This window comes from Salmo salar, chromosome ssa01 (genome assembly GCF_905237065.1).
Source record: "Salmo salar chromosome ssa01, Ssal_v3.1, whole genome shotgun sequence".
NCBI classification, from domain to species: domain Eukaryota; kingdom Metazoa; phylum Chordata; class Actinopteri; order Salmoniformes; family Salmonidae; genus Salmo; species Salmo salar.
In genome coordinates, this window is record NC_059442.1 from 170,267,124 (window position 1) to 170,287,867 (window position 20,744).

General features: G+C 46.4%; 1 protein-coding gene across 1 annotated transcript in view; it reads right to left on the reverse strand.

Annotated features, from left to right (window-relative positions):
- Positions 1-20,123, reverse strand: part of LOC106591943 (netrin receptor DCC) — a 384,214-nt gene extending 364,091 nt beyond the window's left edge. The window contains 3 exon segments of the mRNA XM_045703220.1: positions 19,471-19,633; positions 19,635-19,804; positions 20,108-20,123. Of these exon segments, the coding sequence (XP_045559176.1) occupies positions 19,471-19,633; positions 19,635-19,804; positions 20,108-20,123 (349 nt within the window).
- Between the last annotated feature and the right edge of the window lie 621 nt (positions 20,124-20,744).

Here is a 20,744-nt window from a genome sequence, read left to right on the forward strand (position 1 = left end):
GGATCACTGCAATAATCCCATTACACATAAGTGTTTTTGGGAAGGTCCAAACTAATCTCTGCTCTTACCCCAATTCTTAGCAACCCAGATTTTGGATGCTGGCTTTTGAGCAGATGGTTGAGAAATATCGACTCCCAAAGCAGGAATTTCCCCCCCTTTTTACAATTAAGACATTATATTTTGAAGAGCACCACCTTGATTGGCAACTCTGATGTGTCTATCATAGTAAGAACATGTCTGTAAGTTTGTTTTATGATGCTTTAAGGTTCCTTTTCTACTGTTGACACACAGAGGGTGAAACGAGTGTGGGAGAAAGAATTGTCTGTTACTATTGACGAGGAGATGTGGGAGGACATTTTGGAGATATGCAAAAACAATATCTATCTGTAGTCGTACAAGATCAATCCAGTTAAGAATAATACACAGATTGCATATATCCCCAGATCACAGACATGTTTTCAGCCCTTCTTCCTCCTCTCCTCAGTGTCTTAAATGTAAGACTGATACAAGCACCCTAACACATTGTTTATGGTCATGTTCCAAATCACAAAGATACTGGTCTGCTGTTCTGCAAGAAAATGAAAAAAAATCCCAGTGGTCGACCTAGAATTGGAGGCAGTTTCTTTACTGTTAGGTATCTCTAGTAGACATGTTACTTCTGTGGCTAAGAGGAGGCTTTACAACATCCTTTACCGTCACAGTGAGTAAAAACATCCTCTTACAGCGGATTAATGACAAGGTCCCCTTCTATTAAGGATTGGCATAAGATACTATTTGAATGGGTGCCATTAGAATATCTGACATTTACATTACATTCTAAAACAGATCAGTTCTACAAAGTGTGAGAACCTTATTTAAATCACCCAGAACTTGATTTATCAGCTATTATGCTGTAAGGATTTACTTAGAATGGTGGTTGTTTACCTGTCTCAAGATTACACCATACGTTACATGTGTTGGACCTAATTCCTTTATTTAAACCGAGCTTTTGTGTTTAATTTCTGTTTGTATGTTCATTTAAAATGTCTGTATTGAGAGATGCAATGACGGGGATGAGGTGAGAGTGGCGTTGTTTTTATCCGGTATTGAACACAGTTTATCCCGTCTTAAATTTTATCTATCTATCTATCTATCTATCTATCTATCTATCTATCTATCTATCTATCTATCTATCTATCTATCTATCTATCTATCTATCTATCTATCTATCTATCTATCTATCTATCTATCTATCTATCTATCTATCTATCTATCTATCTATCTATCTATCTATCTATCTATCTATGTGTATGTATATATCCTGTTTGGGATAGGGGGCAGTATTTTCACGTCCAGATGAAAAGCGTGCCCAAAGTAAACTCCCTGCTACTCAGGCCCAGAAGCTAGGATATGCATAGAATTGGTAGATTTGGATAGAAAACACAGAAGTACGGCTATTCAGAATGAGGGTCCAGCCGAGTGGACTCTACTGTTTTGATGCGCGCTCCAGGTCACGCGCTTCACGTTTTTTTTATTATTATCCGGTATTGAACACAGTTTATCCTGTCTTAAATTGCTGGGCGTGTTGGAACTGGTGTTTTTCTGAATCAAACGTGCCAAATAAATGGACATTTTAGAGATATAACGACGGAATTAATCGAACAAAAGGACCATTTGTGATGTTTATGGGACATATTGTAGTGCCAACAGAAGAAGTTCTTCAAACGTAAGGCATGAATTATATCGTTATTTCTGAGTTTTGTGTCGCGCCTGGCGGGTTGAAATATGATTGTCATGTGTTTGTTTGATGGGGTGCTGTCCTCAGATAATAGCATGGTTTGCTTTCGCCGTAAAGCCTTTTTGAAATCTGACATGGTGGCTAGATTAACAAGAAGTTAAGCTTTAATTTGGTGTATTGCACTTGTGAATGTATGAAAGTTAAATATTTCTAATCATTTTTTTTATTTATTTGGCGCTCTGCCATTTCACCGGATGTTGTGGAAACGTTCCGCTAGCAGAACCTCCAGCCGTAACAGGTTGGACCTAACTTCTTTATTTAAACTTAGCTTATTGTTTTCTGTGTGGCAATACTTTGACAAGTTAAATGCTGCAAGGTGGTGAAACACAAACTAGGTGGAATTGATCTACAGTTGGCAGTACAGGTGCAATACTTTATCAAATAAAAAGGAAGTCAATGTGAGACCCACTGCTGGCAGCAGCACCGGCTCCCAAAACAAACGACGTCACACCAAACAAGTGAGAAAAAAGAACAGAGTGAAAAAAATCACCGCGCTGATCACGAATCGAAATCACCCTAAAAGCGCTGATCACAGAAATCACCGCGCTGATCACAGAAATCACCACTCTGATCACAGAAATCACCACTCTGATCACAGAAATCACCGCCTGAACTGAACTGATCACAGAAATCACCACTCTGATCACAGAAATCACTGCTCTGATCACAGAAATCACAGCTTCAATACCCTCATGGCATATCTAGAACCAGACTACAAGACGCCATGTTGAAAAACCCGGGACGTCCCCCGATGGAGAAACTGGTGATTGCTCTGTACGTAGAAAAGCGCGAGCTCTCGAACATCCCATACGTGGCGTTAAACAACAGATCGTTGGACGTCTATAAACACGCTGTCCGAACATCACTGCATCACGAGCGGTCACATTGACGAGAAGTGGGACATGAATTCCCATGTACTGACCACTGAGAACATGGAGGAGAGGAACTCAGCAGAGAACCCCAAAAACGGCATTAAGCACCATGGTTGCTGAGTGGCTGGGAGACAGCAGTAAGGTGATCTCCGTCTGATATCTATGACTGTGATAGATGATTGAACTGCGTTGCTGTCCGTACGACCATAACAGCATTGTGAATTCAATTCATTTTAGGATTTTTTTTCTTATCGTTTAAAACAAGGAAAACATTTTATGTTAAGAAACATTTACATTTGTCACATCCAAACCAGCCAGCCAGCCAGCCAGACAGCAAAACTCTCTGAATGTCTGAACCATATTGGGTTAAATTAAACATGCAATGAGGCCTTCACAACTATTTGAGTTGTGAGGATGAATTTTTTCTTGAATGTTATTTTCTTTATTAATTTTTTTCACCTTTATTTAACCAGGCAGGCAAGTTGAGAACAAGTTCTCATTTACAACTGCGACCTGGCCAAAATCAGGTGAGATAAGGGAGGTAAAGGCAATAAAAAGGCCACGGTAGCGAAGTAAATATAATATAGCAATTAAGCACTGGAATGGTAGATTTGTAGTGGAAGAAAGTGCAAAGTAGAAATAGAAATAATGGGGTGCAAAGGAGCAAAATAAATAAATCAATAAATACAGTTGGGGAAGAGGTAGTAGTTTGGGCTAAATTATAGATGGGCTATGTACAGGTGCAGTAATCTGTGAGCTGCTCTGACAGCTGGTGCTTAAAGCTAGAGAGGGAGATAAGTGTTTCCAGTTTCAGAGATTTTTGTAGTTCGTTCCAGTCATTGGCAGCAGAGAACTGGAAGGAGAGGCGGCCAAAGGAGGAATTGGCTTTGGGGGTGACCAGAGAGATATACCTGCTGGAGAGCGTGCTACGGGTGGGTGCTGCTATGGTGACCAGCGAGCTGAGATAAGGGGGGGACTTTACCTAGCAGGGTCTTGTAGATGACCTGGAGCCAGTGGGTTTGGTGACGAGTATGAAGTGAGGGCCAGCCAACGAGAGCGTAAAGGTCGCAGTGGTGGGTAGTATATGGGGCTTTGGTGACAAAACGGATGGCACTGTGATAGACTGCATCCAATTTATTGAGTAGGTATTTGTAGTTGTCCACATATTCTAAGTCAGAACCATCAAGAGTAGTGAAACTGGACGGGCGGGCAGGTGCAGGCAGCGATTGGTTGAAGAGCATGCATTTAGTTTTACTTGTATTTAAGAGCAGTTGGAGGCCACGGAAGGAGAGTTGTATGGCATTGAAACTCATCTGGAGGGTTGTTAACACAGTGTCAAAAGAAGGACCAGAAGTATACAGAATGGTGCCGTCTGCATAGAGGTGGATCAGAGAATCACCAGCAGCAAAAGCGACATCATTGATGTATACAGAGAAGAGAGTCGGCCCAAGAATTGAACCCTGTGGCACACCCATAGATACTGCTAGATGTCCGGACAACAGGCCCTCCAATTTGACGCACTGAACTCTATCAGAGAAGTAGTTGGTGAACCAGGTGAGGCAATCATTTGAGAAACCAAGGCTTTTGAGTCTGCCGATGAGGATGTGGTGATTCACGGAGTCAAAATCCTTGGCCAGGTCTATGAATACAGCTGCACAGTATTGTTTCTTATCGATGGCAGTTAAGATATTGTTTAGGACATTGAGCGTAGCTGAGGTGCACCCATGACCAGCTCTGAAACCAGATTGCATTTTTTTTTTTTGTGCATTTTAGTCATTTAGCAGACGCTCTTATCCAGAGCAACTTATAGTAGTGAATGCATACATTTCATACAATTTCATAATTAAAAAAAATAATAAAATTCCCTGTGCTGGCCCCCCGTGGGAATCGAACCCACAACCCTGGCGTTGCAAACACCATGCTCTACCAACTGAGCTACAGGGAAGGCTGCATAGCGGAGAAGGTACGGTGGGATTCAAAATGGTCGGTAGTGTGTTTGATAACTTGGCTTTCGAAGACCTTAGAAAGGCAGGGTAGGATAGATATAGGTCTGTAGCAGTTTGGGTCAAGAGTGTCCCCCCTTTAAACAGGGGGATGGCCGCAGCTGCTTTCCAATCTTTGGGAATCTCAGACGACACGAAAGATAGGTTGAACAGGCTAGTAATAGGGGTTGCACAATTTCAGCAGATCATTTTAGAAAGAAAGGATCCAGATTGTCTAGCACAGCTGATTTGTAGGGTCCAGATTTTGCAGCTCTTTCAGAACATCAGCTGACTGGATTTGGGAGAAGGAGAAATGGGGAAGGCTTGGGCGAGTTGCTGTAGGGGGGTGCAGTGCTGTTGACCGGGGTAGGGGTAGCCAGGTGGAAAGCATGGCCAGCTGTAGAAAAATGCTTATTGAAATTCTCAATTATAGTGGATTTATCGGTAGTGATAGAGTTTCCTATCCTCAGAGCAGTGGGCAGTTGGGAGGAGGTGCTCTTATTCTCCACGGACTTTACAGTGACCCAGAACATTTTTGAGTTTGTGTTGCAGGAAGCAAATTTATGCTTGAAAAAGCTAGCCTTAGCTTTTCTAACTGCCTGTGTATATTGGTTTCTAACTTCCCTGAAAAGTTGCATATCACGGGGGCTGTTCGATGCTAATGCAGAATGCCACAGGATGTTTTTGTGTTGGTTAAGGGCAGTCAGGTCTGGAGAGAACCAAGGGCTATATCTGTTCCTGGTTCTAAATTTCTTGAATGAGGCATGCTTATTTAAGATGCTGAGGAAGGCACTTTTAAAGAATAACCAGGCATCCTCTACTGACGGGATGAGGTCAATATCCTTCCAGGATACCCGGGCCAGGTCGATTAGAAAGGCCTGCTCGCTGAAGTGTTTCAGGGAGCGTTTGACAGTGATGAGTGGAGGTCGTTTGACCGCTGACCCATTGCGGATGAAGGCAATGAGGCAGTGATCGCTGAGATCTTGCTTGAAAACAGCAGAGGTGTATTTAGAGGGCAAGTTGGTTAGGATGATATCTATGAGGGTGCCTGTGTTTACGGCTTTGGGGTTGTACCTGGTAGCTTCATTGATAATTTGTGTGAAATTGAGGGCATCAAGCTTAGATTGTAGGATGGCTGGCGTGTTAAGCATGTCCCAGTTTAGGTCACCTAGCAGCACGAGCTCTGAAGATAGATGGGGGGCAATCAGTTCACATATGATGTCCAGAGCACACCTGGGGGCAGAGGGTGGTCTATAGCAAGCGGCAACGGTCAGAGACTTGTTTTTAGAGAGGTGGATTTTTAAAAGTAGAAGTTCCAATTGTTTGGGTACAGACTTGGATAGTAGGACAGAACTCTGCAGGTTATCTCTGCAGTAGATTGCAACACCACCTCCTTTGGCCGTTCTATCTTGTCTGAAAATGTTGTAGTTAGGGATGGAAATGTCCGAGTTTTTGGCGGTCTTCCTAAGCCAGGATTCAGACATGGCTAAGACATCCGGGTTGGCGGAGTGTGCTAAAGCAGTGAATGAAACAAACGTAGGGAGGAGGCTTCTAATGTTAACATGCATGAAACCAAGGCTATTACGGTTACAGAAGTCATCAAAAGAGAGCGCCTGGTGAATAGGAGTGGAGCAAGGCACTGCAGGGCCTGGATTCACCTCTACATCGCCAGAGGAACAGAGGAGGAGTAGGGTAAGGGTACGGCTAAAAGCTATGAGAATTGGTCGTCTAGGACGTCCGGAACAGAGAGTAAAAGGAGCAGGTTTCCGGGGGCGATGAAATAGCTTCAAGGTATAATGTACAGACAAAGGTATGGTAGGATGTGAATACAGTGGAGGTAAACCTAGACATTGAGTGATGATGAGAGAGATATTGTCTCTAGAAACATAATTGAAACCAGGTGATGTCATCGCATGTGTGGGTGTTGGAACTGAAAGGTTGGATAAGGTATAATGAGCAGGGCTAGATGCCCTGCAGTGAAATAAGCCAATAAACACTAACCAGAACAGCAATGGACAAATCATATTGACATTAAGGAGAGGCATGCTTAGCCGAGTGATCAAAGGGTCCAGTGAGAATTAGATAGCTAGCCGAGCCATAGGTAGCAAGCTGGTAGAAGATGGAGGGAGGTCTGTTGTTAGCCACCTCGTGCGTTTCCGTCTGTAGATTAGTGGTGTTCCGTGTGGTAGGGGGTACCAATCCAATTGACAAAATAGTTATAGTTATAGTGGCCCAACAAAATTGTCCGATAGACCTATTCAGATAGCAGCCGATATGCTCAAAACAGCTAACGATTAGCAGGCCGCAGTTAGCAGATGGGCGTACAGGTTACGTCGCGACAGAGGGGTCAGTTGGATAACTCCCTCGGGCAGATAATGTCGGTAGTCCAGTCGTGAAGGCCCGGGGGGCTCCGCATCGGCAGTAAAACGGGTCCGGATAGGTGATTGTAGCCCAGGAGTGGCTGATGGAACTCTTCAGCTGGCTAGCTCCGGAATAATTGGAGTTTGCTCCGGGACCAACGTTAGCCAATAGTCACTCGGATAGCAGCTAGCCAATTGCAAGATCCAGGTGTAAATGTCCGGAGCTTGTGGTAGAAATCCGGGGATATGGAGAGAAAATAGGTCCGGTATGCTCTGGTCTGAGTCGCGTTGTACAAAACTGGCGATAGCTTTTCGAGCTAAGGGATAACTGATGACCACCAACCGTGGTTATCTGAATACTAACGTTAGCCGGTGAACTGGCTAACTTCTGGCTAACTTCTGTTGTGGATTTGAGGTGAATAATATATATTTTTTTAAATTGGTGAGGTGGGTTGCAGGAGAGTGTTTTGAAGTTGAGTTTTTAGAAGAAAAAAAATATATATATATATATATATAAAAAAAAATATGCGAAGAAAAGAAGTAAATATATATATATACACGGGACAAGATGAGGACAAAGGAAGTCTGACTGCTACGCCATCTTGGAAAGTATGATTATAGATATGCTCTTGTTAGACAGACAGACAGACAGAGAGCCAGACAGACAGACAGACAGACAGACAGACAGACAGAAACGTGTTAGACAGACAGACAGACAGACAGACAGACAGACAGACAGACAGACAGACAGACAGACAGACAGACAGACAGACAGAAACGTGTTGACAGACAGACAGACAGACAGACAGACAGACAGACAGACAGACAGACAGACAGACAGACAGACAGACAGACAGAAACGTGTTAGACAGACAGACAGACAGACAGACAGACAGACAGACAGACAGACAGACAGACAGACAGACAGAAACGTGTTAGATAGACAGACAGACAGACAGACAGACAGACAGACAGACAGACAGACAGACAGACAGACAGACAGACAGACAGACGTGTTAGACAGACAGACAGACAGACAGACAGACAGACAGACAGACAGACAGACAGACAGACAGACAGACAGACAGGACAGACAGACAGACAGACAGACAGGTATTTGACAGACAGACAGACAGACAGACAGCCAGCCAGACAATCACACAGACAGCCAATCAGACAGCCAGCAAGCCAGACAATCACACAGACAGACAGACAGACAGACAGACAGACAGACAGACAGACAGACAGACAGACAGACAGACAGACAGACAGACAGACAGACAGACAGACAGACAGACAGACAGACAGACTATGGATCCTAGACAGTGATCCCTTTCTGCACCATACTGGATGAAAGAGTGCATGGTCATGATGTCGTACACCATGACGGCTGTTAGTCTGACTGGCACAACCTAAGGGTTTGGCTGGATAACGCAAACGCTCCGGATCATCCCCTTTAACAACATGGCTGACGACAGCTGCCAACTGGCATCACTTTTAAAAGACACCGGTGTCACTTTTCAGTTGATTCTCCATCGTTAGCCTGCACAGGCTAGTGGCGGTTTCTATGGTTACAACAGGAGGGCAGTATGTCCTAACGGTAAAGGAAATGAAATGTCATTTAAAGATATCTCTCAACTGTCAGAAGACATCCTGTATTAAATCGTGTGTCATGGATGGGTTTTACCATGGGGTGCCTATTTCACCGCGTCAAGCCAAACTGTCTCTGGTAAGGATGAGTGCAGTCTAACCATGTCATGTCTTTGGGCTGACCTGGTCAAGAGCTACTTATCTCTCCGACTGGTCTGTCTGGTCTGACCCACTGGAGTGCTCTCTGTGGGTCAGTCTCTAAAGCACTCTCAAAATTATCTTTGTCTGTGCGCCTGTGTGTCTGTCTGTCTGTGTGTCTGTCTGTGTGTCTGTCTGTGTGTCTGTCTTGCTCGACAGAGTCCGTTATACAGAGTTACATTGAATACCTGCCTGAAGTTTATCCAAACAGCTGTGGAGGAGGTAGAGGAGGATGAGGAGGAGGTAGAGGAGGAGGAGGACGAGGTAGAGGAGGAGGAGGAAGAGGTAGAGGAGGAAGAGGTAGAGGAGGAAGAGGGGGAGGTAGAGGAGGATGAGGAGGAGGTAGAGGAGGAGGACGAGGAGGAGGAGGACGAGGTAGAGGAGGATGAGGAAGAGGTAGAGGAGGCAGAGGAGGAGGTAGAGGAGGATGAGGAGGAGGTAGAGGAGGATGAGGAGGAGGTAGAGGAGGATGAGGAGGAGGTAGAGGAGGATGAGGAAGAGGTAGAGGAGTTAGAGGAGGAGGAAGAGGAGGAGGTAGAGGAGGAAGAGGAAGAGGTAGAGGAGGAAGAGGAAGAGGTAGAGGAGGAAGAGGAAGAGGTAGAGGAGGAAGCGGAAGAGGTAGAGGAGGAAGAGGAAGAGGTAGAGGAGGAAGAGGGGGCGGTAGAAGGGGATGAGGAAGAGTTAGAGGAGGAAGAGGTAGAGGAGTTAGAGGAGGAGGTAGAGGAGGAAGAGGTAGAGGAGGAGGAGGAAGAAGGAGGGAGGTAGAAGAGTAGGATGAGGTAGAGGAGGAGGTAGAGGAGGAAGAGGACGAGGTAGAGGAGGAAGAGGTAGAGGAGGAGGAGGAAGAAGGAGGGAGGTAGAAGAGTAGGATGAGGTAGAGGAGGAGGTAGAGGAGGAAGAGGACGAGGTAGAGGAGGAGGAGGAAGAAGGGGAAGAAGAGGAAGAGGAGGTAGAGAGGAGAAGGAGGATTTAAAGCAGGAGGACGTAGATGAGGTTAAGGAGGAGGATGTAGAAGGAGGGAGGTAGAGGAGGAGGTAGAGGAAGGAGGTAGAGGAGGAGGTAGAGGAGGAGGTAGAGGAGGAGGAGGCGGTAGAGGAGGACAAAGAAGACGGGGAGAAGGTAGAGGAGGAGGTGGAGGAGGAGGAGCAGATAGAGGAGGAGGAGTAAGTTGAAGAGGAGGTGGTAGAAGATGAAGAGGAAGTAAAAAAGAGGGAGGAGGTAAAGGAGGAGGAGGAGGTAAGAGAGTAGGAGGAGGATGATGTGGAGGAGGATGGAGGAGGTAGAGGAATAGAAGGATGAGGTAAAAGAGGAGGAGGTAGAGAGGGAGGCAGTATCGGAAGAGGGGGATGAGGGGGAGGTACAGGAGGAGGTAGTAGATGAGAAGGTAGCGGAGGAAGAAGAGATAGAGAGGAGAGGGAGGATTTAAAGGAAGAGGAGGAGGTAGAGGAGGAGGAGGGAGAGGAGGAGGAGGGAGAGGAGGAGGTAGAGGAGGAGGAGGGAGAGGAGGAGGAGGGAGAGGAGGAGGAGGAGGTAGAGGAGGAGGTAGTAGAGGAGGTAGAGGAGTTAGAGGAGGAGGAGGAGGTAGAGGAGGAGGTAGAGGAAGGAGTGTTCACAGCCTGCAGCCTTCTGCAGATACAGAGCTAACACATCTAGGGAGGAGGAGGTAGAGGAGGAGGAGGTAGTAGAGGAGGAGGAGGAGGAGGAGGAGGTAGTAGAGGAGGAGGAGGGAGAGGAAGAGGAGGTAGAGGAGAGGAGGAGGGAGAGGAGGAGGAGGAGGAGGAGGAGGGAGGAGGGAGGAGGAGGAGGTAGAGGAGGAGGAGGGAGAGGAAGAGGAGGTAGAGGAGGAGGAGGGAGGAGGGAGAGGAGGGGAGGAGGAGGAGGAGGAGGGTAGTGGAGGAGGGAGGAGGAGGTGGAGGAGGAGGAGGGAGGAGGAGAGGAGGGGAGTAGAGGAGGTAGAGGAGGAGGAGGTAGAGGAGGAGGAAGAGGAGGAGGAGGAAGAGGAGGAGGAGGTAGAGGAGGATGTAGATGAAAAGCAGGAGGGAGAGGAGGAGGAGGAGGAGGAGGTAGAGGAGGAGGAGGAGGAGGAGGGAGGAGGAGGAGGAGGTGGAGGAGGTAGATGAGGAGGAGGAGGAGGAGGAGGTAGAGGAGGAGGTAAAGGAGGAGGAGGAGGTAGAGGAGGAGGTAGTAGAGGAGGTAGAGGAGGAGGAGGAGGGAGAGGAGGAGGAGGAGGAGGAGTTAGAGGAGGAGGAGGAGGTAGAGGAGGAGGAGGTAGTAGAGGAGGAGGAGGAGGAGGAGGTAGAGGAGGAGGAGGGAGAGGAAGAGGAGGAAGAGGAGGGAGAGGAGGAGGAGGTAGAGGAGGAGGAGGAGGTAGTGGAGGAGGAGGAGGTAGTGGAGGAGGAGGAGGTAGAGGAGGAGGAGGGAGAGGAGGAGGAGGTAGTAGAGGAGGTAGAGGAGGAGGAGGAGGAGGTAGAGGAGGAGGAGGAGGAGGAGGAGGAGGAGGAGGAGGAGGAGGAGGAGGAGGAGGGAGGAGGGGAGGAGGAGGTAGAGGAGGAGGAGGGAGAGGAGGAGGAGGAGGAGGTAGAGGAGGAGGAGGGAGAGGAGGAGGAGGTAGAGGAGGTAGAGGAGGAAGAGGAGGTAGAGGAGGAGGAGGAGGAGGAGGAGGAGTTAGAGGAGGAGGAGGAGGTAGAGGAGGAGGAGGTAGTAGAGGAGGAGGAGGAGGAGGAGGTAGAGGAGGAGGAGGAGAGGAAGAGGAGGAAGAGGAGGGAGAGGAGGAGGAGGTAGAGGAGGAGGAGGAGGTAGTGGAGGAGGAGGAGGTAGTGGAGGTGGAGGAGGTAAAGGAGGAGGAGGGAGAGGAGGAGGAGGTAGAGAGGAGGAGGGAGGGGAGGAGGAGGAGGGAGGAGGAGGAGGGAGGATGGAGGAGGAGGTAGAGAGGAGGAGGGAGAGGAGGAGGAGGGGAGGGAGGAAGAGGGAGAGGAGGCGGAGGTAGAGGAGGAGGAAGAGGAGAGGAGGAATGAGAGGAGGAGGAGGAAGGAGGATAGAGGAAAAGCAGGAGGGAGAGGAGAGAGGAGGAGGAGGGAGGAGGAGGAGGAGAGGTGGGAGAGGTAGAGGAGGAGAGGAGGAGGAGGTTATGGAGAGGAGGGAGGTAGTAGGAGGAGGTAGTAGAGGTAGAGGAGGAGGAGGTAGAGGAGGGAGGAGGAGGAGGTAGTAGAGGGGAGGTAGAGGAGGAGGAGGAGTTAGAGAGGAGGAGAGGTGGTAGAGGAGAGAGGGGAGAGAGGAGGGAGGAGGGGTAGGGAGGAGGAGGAGGGAGAGGAAGAGGATTAGGAAGAGGAGGGAGAGGAGGAGGAGGTAGTGGAGGAGGAGGAGGTAGTGGAGAGAGGGAGGAGGATGGATGGAAAGCAGGAGGGTAGAGGAGGAGGAGGAGGAGGAGGTAGAGGAGGAGGTGGAGAGGAGGAGGAGGAGGGAGGAGGAGGAGGAGGTGGAGGAGGTAGAGGAGGAGGAGGAGAGGAGGTAGAGAGAGGAGGAGGGAGAGGAAGAGGAGGTAGGGAAGAGAGGGAGAGGGGAGGAGGAGGTAGGGAGGAGGAGGAGGTAGTGGAGGAGGAGGTAGAGGAGGATGTAGATGAAAGAGGAGGAGAGAGGAGGAGGAGGAGGAAGAGGAGGTAGAGGAGGAGGGGAGGAGGAGGAGGAGGAGGAGGAGGAGGAGGAGGTAGAGGAGGAGGAGGAGGAGGAGGAGGAGGAGGAGGAGGTAGTGGAGGAGGAGGAGGTAGTGGAGGAAGGAGGTAGTGGAGGAGGAGGAGGGAGAGGAGGAGGAGGTAGTAGAGGAGGTAGAGGAGGAGGGGGGAGGTAGAGGAGGAGGAGGAGGAGGGGTGGAGGAGGAGGAGGGAGGAGGAGGAGGAGGAGGAGGAGGAGGAGGTAGTAGAGGAGGTAGAGGAGGAGGAGGAGGAGGTAGAGGAGGAGGAGGAGGAGGAGGAGAGAGAGGAGGTAGAGGAGGAGGAGGAGAGGAGGAGGAGGAGGAGGGAGGAGGAGGTGGAGGAGGAGGAGGAGAGGGAGGAGGAGGAGGAGGTGGAGGAGGTAGAGGAGGAGGAGGAGGAGGAGGTAGAGGAGGAGGTAAAGGAGGAGGAGGAGGTAGAGGAGGAGGTAGTAGAGGAGGTAGAGGAGGAGGAGGAGGTAGAGGAGGAGGAAGAGGAGGAGGAGGAAGAGGAGGAGGAGGTAGAGGAGGATGTAGATGAAAAGCAGGAGGGAGAGGAGGAGGAAGAGGAGGAGGTAGAGGAGGAGGAGGTAGTGGAGGAGGTAGAGGAGGAGGTAGAGGAGGAAGAGGAGGAGGTAGAGGAGGAGGTAGAGGAGGAGGAGGTAGTAGAGGAGGTAGAGGAGGACGAGGAGGAGGAGGTAGAGGAGGAAGAGGAGGAGGTAGAGGAGGAGGAGGAGGTAGAGGAGGAGGAGGAGGTAGTAGAGGAGGAAGAGGAGATGTATCTCCAGATACAGAGCTAACACATCTAGAGAGGAGGAGCAGACCTATGTGTGACGCGCCAGCTAGATGTTAGCATCCCGCAGAGTTAGCAGAATGCAATTCTGACTTACTTATATCTCCTTATGCTTCTAACGGTTCGACAACAGCAGGGGCTTTTACAGATTGTTCCAACAGCACACTGTTCAGCCCTAATATGTTTGATAAATGTAAATGGGCTGAGAGGAAATGAACTGAGACAGTAGTGTGTTGTTTCGGGGTCCTGAACAGGAGGCTACGTAATGTGTGACTGTACTATATTCTTTCTAAGCAGGAGAGGAGATAAGCACAGGACAGAATGCCCTTTCCTCAACCCGACTAGCAGACCTGACTAGTAACAACACATTACAGAAGCACAAGGGGAACTACAGTGGCATGCCTCTGATGTTCAGACATTAAATCTCTCTATATATGCATCAGGCACTGAACAAGACAACAACACAAAGACTGGACACATCTGATTAACTGGTGGAGGATCTCTGATCTATAATACAGGTTGGTGGAGGGTCTCTGACCTCTGACCTATAATACAGGTTGGTGGAGGGTCTCTGACCTATAATACAGGTTGGTGGAGGATCTCTGATCTATAATACAGGTTGGTGGAGGGTCTCTGACCTATAATACAGGTTGGTGGAGGGTCTCTGACCTATAATACAGGATGGTGGAGGATCTCTGACCTATAATAAAGGTTGGTGGAGGGTCTCTGACCTATAATACAGGTTGGTGGAGGGTCTCTGACCTATAATACAGGTTGGTGGAGGGTCTCTGGGATCTCTGATCTATAATACAGGTTGGTGGAGGGTCTCTGACCTCTGACAAAGGTTGGTGGAGGGTCTCTGACCTATAATACAGGTTGGTGGAGGGTCTCTGACCTATAATACAGGTTGGTGGAGGATCTCTGATCTATAATACAGGTTGGTGGAGGGTCTCTGACCAATAATACAGGTTGGTGGAGGATCTCTGACCTCTGACCTATAATACAGGCGGTGGAGGCGATCTATAATACAGGTTGGTGGAGGGTCTGATCTATAATGACAGGTTGGTGGAGGGTCTCTGACCAATAATACAGGTTGGTGGAGGGTCTCTGATCTATAATACAGGTTGGTGGAGGGTCTCTGACCTATAATACAGGTTGGTGGAGGATCTCTGATCTATAATACAGGTTGGTGGAGGGTCTCTGACCTATAATACAGGCTGGTGGAGGGTCTCTGATCTATACTACAGGTTGGTGGAGGGTCTCTGATCTATAATACAGGTTGGTGGGAGGGTCTCTGACCTATAATACAGGTTGGTGGAGGGTCTCTGACCTATAATACAGGTTGGTGGAGGATCTCTGACCTATAATACAGGTTGGTGGAGGGTCTCTGACCTATAATACAGGTTGGTGGAGGTCTCTGACCTCTGACCTATAATACAGGTTGGTGGAGGGTCTCTGACCTATAATACAGGTTGGTGGAGGGTCTCTGACCTATAATACAGGTTGGTGGAGGGTCTCTGACCTATAATACAGGATGGTGGAGGATCTCTGACCTATAATAAAGGTTGGTGGAGGGTCTCTGACCTATAATACAGGTTGGTGGAGGGTCTCTGACCTATAATACAGGTTGGTGGAGGGTCTCTGACCTATAATACAGGTTGGTGGAGGGTCTCTGACCAATAATACAGGTTGGTGGAGGGTCTCTGATCTATAATACAGGTTGATGGAGGGTCTCTGACCTATAATACAGGTTGGTGGAGGGTCTCTGATCTATAATACAGGTTGGTGGAGGGTCTCTGACCTATAATACAGGTTGGTGGAAGATCTCTGATCTATAATACAGGTTGGTGGAGGATCTCTGATCTATAATACAGGTTGGTGGAGGGTCTCTGATCTATAATACAGGATGGTGGAGGGTCTCTGACCAATAATACAGGTTGGTGGAGGGTCTCTGACCTATAATACAGGTTGGTGGAGGATCTCTGACCTCTGACCTATAATACAGGTTGGTGGAGGATCTCTGATCTATAATACAGGTTGGTGGAGGGTCTCTGATCTATAATACAGGTTGGTGGAGGGTCTCTGACCAATAAACAGGTTGGTGGAGGGTCTCTGACCTATAATACAGGTTGTGGAGGGTCTCTGACCTATAATACAGGTTGGTGGAGGGTCTCTGATCTATAATACAGGATGGTGGAGGGTCTCTGACCAATAATACAGGTTGGTGGAGGGTCTCTGACCTCTGACCTATAATACAGGTTGGTGGAGGGTCTCTGATCTATAATACAGGTTGGTGGAGGATCTCTGACCTCTGACCTATAATACAGTAAACAATAGTAGCGATAGAACCATCATGCTCCACTTAGCCTCTCCTTAGTGATGAATGTTAGTCTTCCAGATTAGACATAACGCCTCTCCTTAGCGATGAATCTTAGACTAAACAGATTAGACATACAGCCTCTCCTTAGTGATGAATCTTAGACTAAACAGATTAGACATAAAGCCTCTCCTTAGCGATGAATCTTAGACATAAAGTCTCTCTTTAGTGATGATTATTTGTCTTCCAGATTAGACATAAAGCCTCTCCTTAGTGATGAATCTTAGACTAAACAGATTAGACATAAAGCCTCTCCTTAGCGATGATTCTTAGACTAAACAGATTAGACATAAAGCCTCTCCTTAGTGATGATTCTTAGACTAAACAGATTAGACATAAAGCCTCTCCTTAGCGATGATTCTTAGACTAAACAGATTAGACATAAAGCCTCTCCTTAGCGATGATTCTTAGACTAAACAGATTAGACATAAAGCCTCTCCTTAGCGATGATTCTTAGACTAAACAGATTAGACATAAAGCCTCTCCTTAGTGATGATTCTTAGACTAAACAGATTAGACATAAAGCCTCTCCTTAGCGATGAATCTTAGACATAAAGCCTCTCCTTAGCGATGATTCTTAGACTAAACAGATTAGACATAAAGCCTCTCCTTAGTGATGATTCTTAGACTAAACAGATTAGACATAAAGCCTCTCCTTAGCGATGATTCTTAGACTAAACAGATTAGACATAAAGCCACATAAAGCCTCTCCTTAGCGATGATTCTTAGACTAAACAGATTAGACATAAAGCCTCTCCTTAGCGATGATTCTTAGACTAAACAGATTAGACATAAAGCCTCTCCTTAGTGATGATTCTTAGACTAAACAGATTAGACATAAAGCCTCTCCTTAGCGAGGAATCTTAGACTAAACAGATTAGACATAAAGCCTCTCCTTAGCGATGATTCTTAGACTAAACAGATTGGACATAAAGCCTCTCCTTACGTGATGATTCTTCGACTAAACAGATTAGACATAAAGCCTCTCCTTAGCGATGATTCTTAGACTAAACAGATTAGACATAAAGCCTCTCCTTAGCGATGAATCTTAGACTAAACAGAGCTCTACCCTGCTGTCCTCCACTGTTCATCATTAGACTCTTAACTAAGTAGCTTAGCCTCGGCCCAACGCCTCCAAACAGCCTCCTGCTGCCTCAGGTCAAGAACTCCTCTCTCTGATTCATGATAACCATGTCCCCCGCCATGGAGGAGGAGAGGAGGGAGAGAAGAAGAGGAGAGGAGGAGGAGAGGAGAGGAGGAAGAGAGGTGGAGGTGGAGAAGAGGAGGAGGAGGAGGATAAGAAGAGGAGAGGAGGAGGAGGAGGAGGAGGAGGAGGAGGAGGAGGAGGAGGAGGAGAGCAGGACGAGAGGAGGAGAGGAGAGGAGGAGGAGAGGAGGAGAGCAGGACGAGAGGAGGAGGAGAGGAGGAGGAGAGGAGGAGAGGAGGAGAGCAGGACGAGAGGAGGAGGAGAGAGGAGGAGGAGGAGGAGAGGAGCAGAGGAGCAGAGGAGGAGGAGGAGAGGAGAGGAGGAGAGGAGTGGAGGAGGGAGGAGGAGAGGAGCAGAGGAGGAGGAGGAGGAGGAGAGGAGGAGGAGAGGAGGAGAGGAGAGGAGGAGGGTAGGAGGAGGAGAGGAGGAGAGGAGGAGGAGGAGGAGGAAGAGACCTACAGCCACCTCATCTCTGCCTGGATAACGTGTGTGTGTGTGTGTGTGTGTGTGTGTGTGTGTGTGTGTGTGTGTGTGTGTGTGTGTGTGCGTGCGTGCGTGCGTGCGTGTAGTGTGTGTGTGTGTGCGTATCAGTGTATAATCTAGCTCCCCCTTAGCCTATTGGATAACATCGTCTCACTGCAGCTCAACGCTGTTCAGCTGGTCGGCTGTCGCTCACTGAGTCCAACTCACTGCATTCAGTCAGTCAGTGAATGAATGGCATTCAGGGCAGTCAAATAAAATACAGTCAAATCAAATGGTATTTGTCACATGGGCCAAATACAACAAGTGTAGACTTTACCGTGAAATAGTTACTTACGAGCGCTTAACCAACAGTACAGTTGAAAAGGATGTTGAAAAGGAAGAGAATTATCAAATTGATCAAAAAGAAAATAGTAACAAAAGAAAATAACAGAAGAAAATAATAAGAATAATTATTATAATTATAATAACAACAATAATTATAATTATAATAACAATAATAAGTATAATAACAATAATAATAACAACAATAATTATAATAACAAAAATATTCATAATTATAATAACAATAATAAGTATAATTATAATAATAACAAAAATTATAATAACAATAATACTTATAATTATAATAATAATAATAGGTATAATTATAATAATAATAATAACAACAATTATAATAACACAAATAAAAAATAATTATAATAATAATAATAATAACAATACTATTTATAATAACAATAATATAATAATAATAACAGTAATAACAATAATAATAATTATTATTATTATTATACAAATAATAATAAAATACATCTTTCTTGTCCTTTCTCAATTCTTTCCTCAAAAGTGTATTTGTGATGGCTAAATAATAATAACAATAATAATAATAATAATAATAACAATAATAATAATAATAACAACAATAATAATAATAATAACAATAACAATAACAATAATAATAATAATAATAATAATAATAATAATAATAATAACAATAATAATAATAATAATAATAACAATAATAATAATAATAATAATAATAATAAAAATAACAAAAATAATAATAATAATAATAATATTAATAATAATAATAATAACAATAATAATAATAATTACTTGGGTGCTTATATTTGTCCTATTCCACACATGTACAAGTGTCCATTAATATGCATGTGTTAATTGGAAATGTTTTTTTTTTTTCATATCCCAACTCTCCCTGAGACACCCTCTGAGATTACGGCCAGCCATTATATGTGGCGACCCTGTAGCAATTAGCAATTAGGGTTTAAGTGCCTTCGCTCAAGGTCACTTCGACAGATTTTTTTTTTACCTTGTTGGCTCAAATGTTTATACCTCTGAGAAGCAATGGCATTCTGGGCATTGGGTTGGGGGGAATGGTATCGTTACAATTCTCCCTAGTTTCTAATTAAAAAATGTGTTTCCTTAAATGTTTACGGCTTTGACAAGCAGTATTGCTTCCAGGTCGTTGACCTCGCAGCGTTGTTAACTTGGACTTACTCTGACTCTGAGATATACTAAAGCCATGTTCGATCACATGTAACTCATATCCAATAATATCAAGCAGACATTTAACTCAGATGATCGTAATCGTATAGAAATGTACTTTTTCATCTGGTGTAGCGGTCTAAGGCACTGCATCTCAGTGGAAGAGACGCCACTACAGACCCTGGTTCGATTCCAGGCTGTTTCACAACCGGCCACGGTTGGGAGTCCCTTAGAGCGGCGCACAATTGACCGGGGTAGGAGGCCATTGTAAATAAGAATTTGTTCTTAACTGACTTGCCTAGTTAAATAAAAGTGAGACAAGAAGGAACCCTGAGTTTGGATCTTGGTACTAAAGCAAAAGGAGGTGAAACCTAGAGGGCCGTTAGAAATAAGACCAAACTAATAACACATCCTCACAACAGCTTCATATTAACTATGGAATCTCCCATTTCCAAGGAGAATGCAAAAAAAAAAAAACCCTGGCGCAGCACATCTGATTAGGAGTGAGTTGGAGAGCCTCCCAACGGGGGGCCAAGAATACTAAGTCCTAGTAGATGGTGCCATCTGCAAACTCAGTACTGGTAAGAGGAAATGACACTGTACATGTACAGGAAAGACAAGGACAACAGTAAAGGGCTCTTACCAGAAACAGTAACTTGACCCGTTCTGCTGACGATGGCTCCCAGCCCATCCAGCTTGGCCAGACACTGGTAGGACCCCTCGTCAGGTCGGTGGTGTCGTGAGTGAACCACGTTCTGGACCACTAGCGAACCGTTAGGGAGCTGCTGTCTTCTCTCGTCCACCACGGGCGCTGAGCAACACCCCGTCCTTCTTCCAAACGATGACTGGAATACCCTGGTCTGACTGAGCCTCACAGTCCAGCTGGAGAACACCGCCCCGTAATGTCACCGTGTCCTGGGGTTCCAGAACGAAGCTGAAGTCCACGAACACCTGAGACGATGATGAGGACTGTGCACCTGGAGGGAGGAGAGAAACAGAAGGAGATGGTTCATTCTCAGGGAATGTTGTTACGTCGCTTTGAAACCAAAGTGTTTGAACATCGGAGAAGACTGAAGATGAGACGATATTCAACAACTCTTGGTAGGACAATTACAGACCCTTAGCTTGCTTCAAAAATCAACGTTTTATTTGCCAAATGCCTTTATCAGGGTCTCAGAGCATCTCAAGCCCCCGTACCATCTTGAAGGGTAGCCAGATACACACTACTTCTTCTACAGTAGACTGTTCAGATGGTGTTGCCTTTGTCCCTTAGTGAATACTGAACCTCAGGTTCATCATTAGTATGTCTGACCTGCATTCACAGGTCCTATCAGACAATATATATTATAGACCCAATCAGACATCTATCATACTACCAACAATATATATTACAGACCCAATCAGACATCTATCATACTACCAACAATATATATTACAGACCCAATCAGACATCTATCATACTACCAACAATATATATTACAGACCCAATCAGACATCTATCATACTACCAACAATATATATTACAGACCCAATCAGACATCTACCATGTGACTTTTACTGAGGAGTGGCTTCCGTCTGGCCACTCTACCATAAAGGCCTGATTTGGTGGAGTGCTGCAGAGATGGGAGAAGCTTCCAGAAGGACAACCATCTCCACAGAGAAACTCTGGAGCTCTGTCAGAGTGACCATCAGGTTCTTGGTCACGGCCTCCCTGACCAAGACCCTTCTCCCCCCGATTTCTCAGTTTGGCCGGGTGGCCAGCTCTAGCAAGAGTCTTGGGGGTTCCAAACTTAGTTTCGTTTAAGAATAATGGAGGGCACCGTGTTCTTGGAGACCTTCAATGCTGCAGAAATGTTTATGCACCCTTCCCCAGATCTGTGCCTCGACACAATCCTGTTTTGGAGCTCAACAGACAAT